Below are 9,287 nucleotides of genomic sequence, written 5' to 3'. Positions count from 1 at the left end.
ATTTATTGTGAGGGTAGTGAAGCACTAGAACAGGCTGCCCAGAGAAGCTGTGGATGCCCCGTGTCTGGAAGTGTTCAAGCTTAGGTTGTAAGGGGCTTTGAACACCTGGTCTAGCGGGAGGTTTCTCTGCCTATGGCAAAACTAGAACTAGATTATCCCTTCCATCCCAAACCACTCTGCGCTTCTGTGTCTCTATGTTTTGCTGTTCCCCAGATGATTCCAGTGTGGAGTTTATTATGAAGTAGAACCTCTGCCTGTCACCGCTTCTATTTCTTACACATGCCCAAAGACGGCTCAGAGCTGACAGACAGAAGACACGTTCGAACACCCTATGCTGGGTTCTGGTCGGTGAAGCGGCGCTTGTCCCTGTTTCGCCCTCACGCGACGGTGACGACAGCTGCAACGGCTTCTCCTGTGAGGGGAAGGAGGAGTGGCTTGGCCAGGAGGCGTAGCCATCACACCTCGCACCTCCCGCCCGCGCAGGCGCCCGTGGGCGGAAGTGACGCAGCGCTGGGGAGGTGGCGGCGATGGCGGAGAAGTTCGACTCCCTGGAGGAGCACTTGGAGAAGTTCGTGGAGAACATCAGGCAGCTTGGCATCATCGTCAGCGACTTCCAGCCCAGCAGCCAGACGGGGCTCAATCAGAAATTGTGAGGGGCCGTTGTCGGGGCAGGCCTGGCCGGGCTTCGGGGCCTTCTGCCCCTCCAGGCCCAGGGTGGTGTCTCAGGACTCTTTCTCCCTGTCTGGGTATCGTTCGCCTCGCACCCATCGTCAGGGGCAGCGCAGCGACCCCGAAAAACCCAACCCGTTTTTTTTTCCCAACAGGAATTTCATGGTGACGGGCTTGCAGGATATCGATAAGTGCCGGCAGCAGCTTCACGATATCAGCGTGCCCTTAGAAGTTTTTGAGTAAGTATGTGCGTGACTGGAAGGGGAGGTGCTGCAGTCGGTGACTCGAGGTAGCCTGCCTTTGTAGCATGGGTATTTTGGTTGAAGGCAGCTTTTCTCAAACTCGGTCCTTCTGAATACCTCATGAGAGCGTGTGCAGGCAGAAGGAGGTCAGAAGTACCTTCTGCCTGTGAGAAGGCAGAAAGGTAGGAGAAGTGGTAAAATATATGCCTGTCTTCATAGAAGCACTGGATGCTTTGATTGGAAGGGACTTTAAAGCTCATCTAGTTCCAACTCCCCCCACCGTGGGCAGGGATGCCACCTACTAGATAAGTTGCTGAGAGCTCTCTCCAGCCTGGCCCTTCAGTTTGGTTTTTTTTTGACTTCTACATATGTAAGCAGTAACACGAATTCTGCTGAATTTAGTAATTTTATATCACAGAATGGGTTAGGTTAGAAGGGACCTTCAGGAACGTCTGGTTTTATCACCCCTACCATGGGCAGGGACACCCATTTAGTAAGCCAGCTTTCATTTTTAAAAATAGACTTCTACACTAGATTAGGTTCAGCATTTAAAGTTGCAAGTGAAAATTAAGTCAGTACTCAGGTGTTTAGTTTCAGGAGTGGTAGTTTGGCAGAGAATTGGAACACTGAAAGAAAAATGAACATAGAGGAAGAGCTATGCTAGAGAGCTTTTGTGATATAGCTTACAAGTTAATTCACTAGTGTTTCTTCTAAGTCCAGATGTTACTGGTTTGCTGTACTCCAGTGTGTTAGTGGCTGTTCACAGCTTTTTTTCAGTTGGGCTCTTACACCAGCTGTAAATTTGTGATGACTCTTAAATGTTCTCCCTAGAGAGTTTCCCTTTACCAGGAATTGTATTGCAGAACAAAATATCACATAGGTTTGCTGATAACAGTAGTGTTAATTTTTTACTCTTTACTGTGGTATGTGCAGCTCCTCCTTGTCCTTGATTTGCTGGGTGCCATATTCTGGTGTGTTTAATGCTCGCCGTGTCCTAACTAGGCCACTTCCTGGTTAGTGCCCTTCCAGTTGCTTAGGAAAGGACCATCTTCATTTGATCGTCTGTGCTTATTGCCTGTGAGCAGCTGGGATAGATAGATAGATAGATAGATAGATAGATAGATAGATAGATAGATAGATAGATAGATAGATAGATAGATAGATATTTGTGTGCTTTTAATACTTTGTTCAAAGCTCTCCAGGCTTTCTGGAAACAGGTTTGCTGGCCATGGCCTGGTCCTTGAGCTGCCTTTTGAAAATGGCTGAGTTTAACTGTGGTGGTTTTTAAAGTGCACATTTCCGATAATAGTAGAAAGAAAAAGACAGCAAAATGAGTAATTGCATACCTGGAGAGCATCCTAGTAGGAATATGATCATTTAGTAGTGTTTTTTTTATTTTCAGATATATAGATCAAGGCCGCAACCCTCAGCTTTACACTAAAGAGTGTCTGGAGCGAGCTTTGGCTAAAAATGAGCAAGTGAAAGGAAAAATTGACACTATGAAGGTAAACCAGAATTAATGGAAATATAATGCAATAATGTATTTGATAAGTTTTTACTTTTCTGTAAATATGTGGGTATTTTTCACTTGTGCAGTTATTAACTTCTGTTATTATGTGATTTGTCTTAGAAATTGCTTCATCCCTGTATCTTAACTCATGCTGGTATAGCCTGTTTAGGAAAGGAAACCTGTAGTTCATTCTGTAGTTGGGTATTGCTCTATTTGGAATGGCGAGAAGAACGACACAGACTCTCTTGTGAGTTGAACAGGAGAGTTCTTTCTCTTTTCTTTCTCTTAAGGTTTATTACCTCAGATCTTCTTTTATAGACCAATATGTGAAAGTACAGAAAAGTAAAACTCTTATTGGTTAGTAAACTAACACATCACTATCATTGGTCAGTGGTGTACACCACCCCTCAATCTTCTCTTGCAAGAAAACAAGGAACACACAAACAGCACCTGCAAGGCTGTCTTTTATCTCTGAGGATTGTTTTAATTTTTCCTTATGATTTCCCAGGCCACTTTCTCAGGCGAGACTGAGAAAGTTATGTGGCCTGCTATTCCATAGGCACTGTGCTCCCTGCTTAGTTAGCATTTCATAGTTAGCATCCATAGTTGGGGATGCTGCTTTCACTGTGATTTTCTATTGGTTAAAGCTATGTGTAGTAGTAGAGATATTTTACTTGTTTTTTTTTCACAGGTGTCCAGTTTTGCTGTGTGCAAACTTATAAGAAATAAGCAAAACGAAAGGGGTGTTTTTTCAGTCTTGAATGGATAGTAGAGGGTTAAAACGTCAAATATGCTCTGTAATCATCAGTTAATTAAAATTATATTATATTATAAAATTAGCAAAAATGCATCCCAGTGTTTATGAGTTTCTGAACTTGTATTTTCGTTTAGTATGAACCTAAGCATTCTGTGATACTGTTTAACTCCTGGAACTACTACAGGAAAACACAATCTGAAAGCGAATTTTAGTGAGTTCTGAGAATGTTCTTTGTTTGGCTGAATTTAGTGTGGAGGATAACAAGTTGTACTCCAGAATATAGACATGTGGAGATAAGTCCTGAGCTTCTCTTTATTTTGTCTGTGCTTTTGAAATTGTGTTCTTCTAAGGCAGGTGTGAGTTGCTTTTTGAAGGTGGAGCGGATTCCATATCAAATCAAGAGGACATGTCCTTAATCATCTTTCCTTTATAAGGTCAGGCAGATATTGGTACACCAGGGTTTACTAGAGAGGTCCAACTGCTTTGTATTTCTTAGGAGAAGATGCAAGTGAATTTCTGAGAAGTCAAGGACAGTTTGGTTTGCCTGGTGCATTCTGCAAAATGTGGATTTTGCTTGGGCACTTTCTGTGGATTTTGTAAATACAGCTTTCTTCGTGTGGTTTTGGGATTTTTTGGGTACTTCAGTTCACTGAGAGATGTGTTGAGTACAGACATTTCTGATCATCAGGTAACACTGCTTGATGAAATCTAAATAAATTGTCCAGATCATATATACATTTTTTTTTTCTCTTTCCAGAAATTTAAAAGCCTGTTAATTCAAGAACTGACAAAGGTGTTCCCAGAAGATATGGCAAAGTACAAAGCTATTAGAGGAGAAGATCCTCCTCCTTAAGCTGGCCTTTGATAGCTCTAAAAATGTCCCATAAACTTATACAACACCTTATAAAAACATTGATTGGAGAGAGAAGGAATTCAAGCCCTCCTAACAACTGTACTAAAAATGGCAGTAGTGACTGTAAAGAAGCTTGATGGTTGTTCATGGTTCTGGTCTGAAGCTACTGAATCTAAAGACTTCTACTCAGTGATTGTGGTTGAAACTTCCTATGGTAATCTGCTTTTCTTTCCTGAAGGGTTTGAGAAATGTAATTTCCTACAGGTCATCAATGCAGAGCATTTCCCACAAAGCCCATTTCCATAGCAGAAAAACATGTTTTATTTATCTTCTGAAAAGTGTGCCTCAGGACTGTGGGCTCATCTGTTTTTTAAGAGAAATGCATTTATTATACTTGATTGTTTTTCATTTGTAAACGTCAGGGTTTTTTTACTGCAGTGTGAACAGCTGACTGCTTTTGTCTTGCCAAATTCTACTGAGCAGGAGCCTGTCAAGGGCTGAAGTTCTCATGTGTCATAATTAGTTGCAGCCAGGAAAACCTTCAGATCTTGTTTTGTTCTGGGAGCTGCAGTGCAGATGGCTGAGGATATAAAAAGTGAGCATACCTGGGGACTAGCTTCTCTACAACTTTAATATTTTGTACAGTATTTAATGTAAACTTTTGTTTATTCATTTTCTGCAAGCAGGTTGTTGAATAAAAATTTGAAAAAATGTAAATCCTGATGTTTCTCTTTTGTATGTTTCTCTTTGGAGTGTGAACTGAAAACTGTAGAAAAAATAGCATATTCCTCAGTTCCACACTGATAAAAATAAAATGTGTATCAAAACTTGTCTCTTAAAATTTTACATCTGAAGGTGGAGTCAGCTTGGTATTTTGGTTTTATGATGTTTTAGTACCTGAAATGGGAGATCTTGGGCATCAGCAATTGTTACGTGAAGTCCTGGTTAACTGTGAGTTCATCTGTGGGATCTGTATCTGTTCATACATAAGGGAGCCCCAGTATGGAACTGGATGGGGCTCCTCACCCAGAGGTTGGAGTTTTGTGGGATAGATAGATTGGGTTTGCAGTGGGAGCAAGAGGAACCCTTTTAGTCTTGGGTATTTGTGAAGCTAGAGCCCTTTGTGCTTATATTTGTTCTCACAGATCTATCTTGACTATTTGCATCAGCAAATTATTTTATTACTTTTAACTTTCTTCTGGTTGCTAAAGGGAGTGGGTTTGGGCAGGAGCTCCAAAATAGCACTATATGCATCTATTCCATAGCAGGCCTGCCTAGTCTGCTAAAGACTTAACATGGATTTAGACATGTTTGGAGTTACTGCTGGCATAGTTTGCACATCTGAAGCACTCTCTGTGTTCAGTTACCTGCCTGAAGCAGAGCCCATCCATGATGCCAAGTACCACCAAACTTTTGACATAGCAAGAGGAAAAAAAACCCCAGAAAACTAGGTGTACCTTTTAAAGTTTGTTACCTACCAGTCTAAATTAATCTAATTGCTGCCTGATTATTACCCTACTGTTTGAGGTTAGGTGTCCTTCCTTTTGTTCCGTGTCACATACAGAATTTTTCCCATTAGTTGTTGGGAAGCCTGGTTGCTGATATTTAGTGAGTGCTGGAGAAAGACAATGAGTTTGGCTGGGCCCAGGAGGAAAGTGGGTCAGGTAAAACAGGGGGCAGGGGCAACTATGGGGGGGTTGGTTTCTTCAGCTTCAGAGCAGGACAGATGCTTGGAGTAGTTGTTGCTTGGAGAAGGGAATTTGCCATAACTCAGATGGAGCTGCTATTGCTCCCTTCCTGCCTTCCTTCCTGCCTTCCTGCCTTCCTGCCTGCCTTCCTGCCTTCCTTCCTGCCTTCCTTCCTGCCTGCCTGCCTTCCTGCCTTCCTGCCTTCCTTCCTGCCTTCCTTCCTTCCTGCCTTCCTGCCTTCCTGCCTTCCTGCCTTCCTTCCTGCCTGCCAGCCTGCCTTCCTGCCTTCCTTCCTTCCTTCCTGCATGCCTTCCTTCCTGCCTTCCTTCCTGCCTTCCTTCCTGCCTTCCTTCCTGCCTGCCTGCCTGCCTTCCTGCCTGCCTGCCTTCCTGCCTTCCTGCCTGCCTTCCTGCCTGCCCTTCCTGCCTTCCTTCCTGCCTGCCTTCCTTCCTGCCTGCCTTCCTGCCTTCCTTCCTGCCTGCCTGCCTGCCTTCCTGCCTTCCTTCCTGCCTGCCTTCCTGCCTTCCTTCCTGCCTGCCTGCCTTCCTGCCTGCCTTCCTGCCTGCCTTCCTTCCTGCCTTCCTGCCTGCCTTCCTGCCTTCCTGCATTCCTGCCTTCCTGCCTGCCTTTCCTGCCTGCCTTCCTTCCTGCCTTCCTTCCTGCCTGCCTTCCTGCCTTCCTGCCTGCCTTCCTGCCTGCCTGCCTTCCTGCCTTCCTTCCTTCCTTCCTGCATGCCTTCCTTCCTGCCTTCCTTCCTGCCTGCCTGCCTTCCTGCCTGCCTTCCTGCCTGCCTGCCTTCCTGCCTTCCTGCCTGCCTTCCTGCCTTCCTGCCTGCCCTTCCTGCCTTCCTTCCTGCCTGCCTTCCTTCCTGCCTGCCTTCCTGCCTTCCTGCCTGCCTGCCTTCCTGCCTGCCTTCCTGCCTTCCTTCCTGCCTGCCTGCCTTCCTGCCTTCCTTCCTGCCTTCCTTCCTGCCTGCCTGCCTGCCTTCCTTCCTGCCTTCCTGCCTGCCTTCCTTCCTGCCTGCATCCTGCCTTCCTGCCTTCCTGCCTGCCTTTCCTGCCTGCCTTCCTTCCTGCCTTCCTTCCTGCCTGCCTTCCTTCCTTCCTGCCTTCCTTCCTGCCTGCCTGCCTTCCTGCCTGCCTTCCTGCCTGCCTTCCTGCCTGCCTGCCTGCCTTCCTTCCTGCCTGCCTTCCTGCCTTCCTTCCTGCCTTCCTTCCTGCCTGCCTGCCTGCCTGCCTTCCTTCCTGCCTTCCTGCCTGCCTGCCTTCCTGCCTTCCTGCCTGCCTGCCTTCCTTCCTGCCTTCCTGCCTTCCTGCCTGCCTTTCCTTCCTTCCTTCCTTCCTTCCTTCCTTCCTTCCTTCCTTCCTTCCTTCCTTCCTTCCTTCCTTCCTTCCTTCCTTCCTTCCTTCCTTCCTTCCTTCCTTCCTTCCTTCCTTCCTTCCTGCCTTCCTGCCTTCCTGCCTTCCTGCCTTCCTGCCTTCCTGCCTTCCTGCCTGCCTTCCTGCCTGCCTGCCTGCCTGCCTTCCTGCCTGCCTTCCTGCCTGCCTTCCTGCCTTCCTTCCTGCCTGCCTTCCTGCCTGCCTGCCTTCCTTCCTGCCTGCCTGCCTTCCTGCCTGCCTTCCTTCCTGCCTTCCTGCCTTCCTTCCTGCCTTCCTTCCTGCCTTCCTTCCTGCCTGCCTTCCTGCCTGCCTTCCTGCCTTCCAGCATTCCTGCCTTCCTTCCTGCCTTCCTTCCTGCCTTCCTGCCTGCCTGCCTTCCTGCCTTCCTTCCTGCCTGCCTGCCTGCCTTCCTGCCTGCCTGCCTGCATTCCTGCCTGCCTTCCTGCCTGCCTTCCTTCCTGCCTTCCTTCCTGCCTTCCTGCCTTCCTTCCTGCCTTCCTTCCTGCCTGCCTTCCTTCCTTCCTTCCTTCCTTCCTTCCTTCCTTCCTTCCTTCCTTCCTTCCTTCCTTCCTTCCTTCCTTCCTTCCTTCCTTCCTGCCTTCCTTCCTTCCTTCCTTCCTTCCTTCCTTCCTGCCTTCCTTCCTTCCTTCCTGCCTTCCTGCCTTCCTGCCTGCCTTCCTTCCTGCCTTCCTTCCTGCCTTCCTTCCTTCCTGCCTGCCTTCCTGCCTTCCTGCCTTCCTTCCTGCCTTTTTGCCTTCCTGCCTTTTTGCCTTCCTGCCTTCCTGCCTGCCTTTCCTGCCTTCCTGCCTTCCTGCCTTCCTTCCTTCCATCCTGCCGTCCTTCCTTCCTGCCTGCCTTCCTTCCTGCCTGCCTTCCTGCCTGCCTTCCTGCCTTCCTTCCTTCCTTCCTTCCTTCCTTCCTTCCTTCCTTCCTTCCTTCCTTCCTTCCTTCCTTCCTTCCTTCCTGCCTTCCTGCCTTCCTGCCTTCCTGCCTTCCTGCCTTCCTTCCTGCCTTCCTTCCTGCCTTCCTTCCTTCCTGCCTGCCTTCCTGCCTGCCTTCCTTCCTTCCTGCCTTCCTTCCTGCCTTCCTTCCTTCCTTCCTGCCTTCCTTCCTGCCTGCCTGCCTTCCTTCCTGCCTGCCTGCCTTCCTTCCTGCCTTCCTGCCTGCCTGCCTGCCTTCCTTGCCTTCCTGCCTGCCTTCCTTGCTGCCTTCCTTCCTTCCTTCCTTCCTTCCTTCCTTCCTTCCTGCCTGCCTGCCTGCCTGCCTGCCTGCCTGCCTGCCTTCCTTCCTGCCGTCCTTCCTTCCTGCCTGCCTTCCTTCCTGCCTGCCTGCCTTCCTGCCTTCCTTCCTTCCTGCCTGCCTTCCTTCCTGCCTTCCTTCCTGCCTGCCTTCTTTCCTTCCTTCCTTCCTTCCTTCCTTCCTTCCTTCCTTCCTTCCTTCCTTCCTTCCTTCCTTCCTTCCTTCCTTCCTTCCTTCCTTCCTTCCTTCCTTCCTTCCTTCCTTCCTTCCTTCCTTCCTTCCTTCCTTCCTTCCTGCCTGCCTGCCTGCCTGCCTGCCTGCCTGCCTGCCTGCCTGCCTGCCTTCCTGCCTGCATGCCTGCCTTCCTTGCCTTCCTGCCTGCCTTCCTTGCTGCCTTCCTGCCTTCCTGTCTTCCTTCCTGCCTTCCTGTCTTCCTTCCTGCCTGCCTCCCTGCCTTCCTGCCTTCCTGCCTTCCTGCTTTCCACCGTCCCTCCCTTCCTTCCAGCCTGCCTGCCTCCCTCCCTCCCTTCCCTGACATGTGCCAGGTCCAGGCACTGCCGCGGAGCTGCTGATACACCTCAGCCACCGGCCCGGGATCTCAGCTCATCCCTGCTGTTCCAGCTGAGTGTTCCTCAGAGTCCTGCAGGAGTACCGGGACTGACTGCCCGAGGGTGTTTGTGAAATAAAGCCTCTCCTCCATCCCTTCCGGGCTCAGCCAAGAAGGCTGTCACGGGGCCCTGGTTCTGTTTTCTTGCTAATGCTGTAGTTGTTGTTTGTTTGCCTTGTTATACATACTAGTAAAGAACTGTTATTCCTATCCCCATATCTTTGCCTGAGAGCCTCTTGATTTCAAAATTGTAGTAATTTGGAGGGAGGGGATTTGGATTTTTTCATTCTAAGAGAGGCTCCTGCCCTCCCTAGCAGACACCTGTCTTCCAAACTGGGACACC

At 48.7% G+C, this 9,287-nt stretch overlaps 1 protein-coding gene across 2 annotated transcripts; it reads left to right on the top strand.

Annotated features, from left to right (window-relative positions):
- Positions 1-496: 496 nt before the first annotated feature.
- On the top strand, positions 497-4,748 carry MED10 (mediator complex subunit 10). 2 transcript variants are annotated; one of them, XM_086899812.1, is made up of 5 exons: positions 497-649; positions 825-908; positions 2,314-2,416; positions 3,529-3,612; positions 3,936-4,748. In XM_086899812.1, the coding sequence occupies exons 1-4, from the start codon at positions 528-530 to the stop codon at positions 3,592-3,594; spliced, it is 375 nt and encodes a 124-aa protein (XP_086755938.1). In that variant the 5' UTR covers positions 497-527; the 3' UTR covers positions 3,595-3,612; positions 3,936-4,748. The 2 variants fall into 2 exon arrangements, with proteins under 2 accessions (XP_086755938.1, XP_086755852.1); XM_086899726.1 differs by lacking the exon at positions 3,529-3,612.
- Positions 4,749-9,287: the final 4,539 nt, after the last annotated feature.

This window comes from Cyanistes caeruleus, chromosome 1, assembly GCF_971803275.1.
Source record: "Cyanistes caeruleus chromosome 1, bCyaCae1.hap1.1, whole genome shotgun sequence".
Taxonomy (NCBI): Eukaryota; Metazoa; Chordata; class Aves; order Passeriformes; family Paridae; genus Cyanistes; species Cyanistes caeruleus.
Note: the sequence above shows the minus strand (reverse complement) of the source record. Positions and strands in the feature narration are given on the sequence as shown.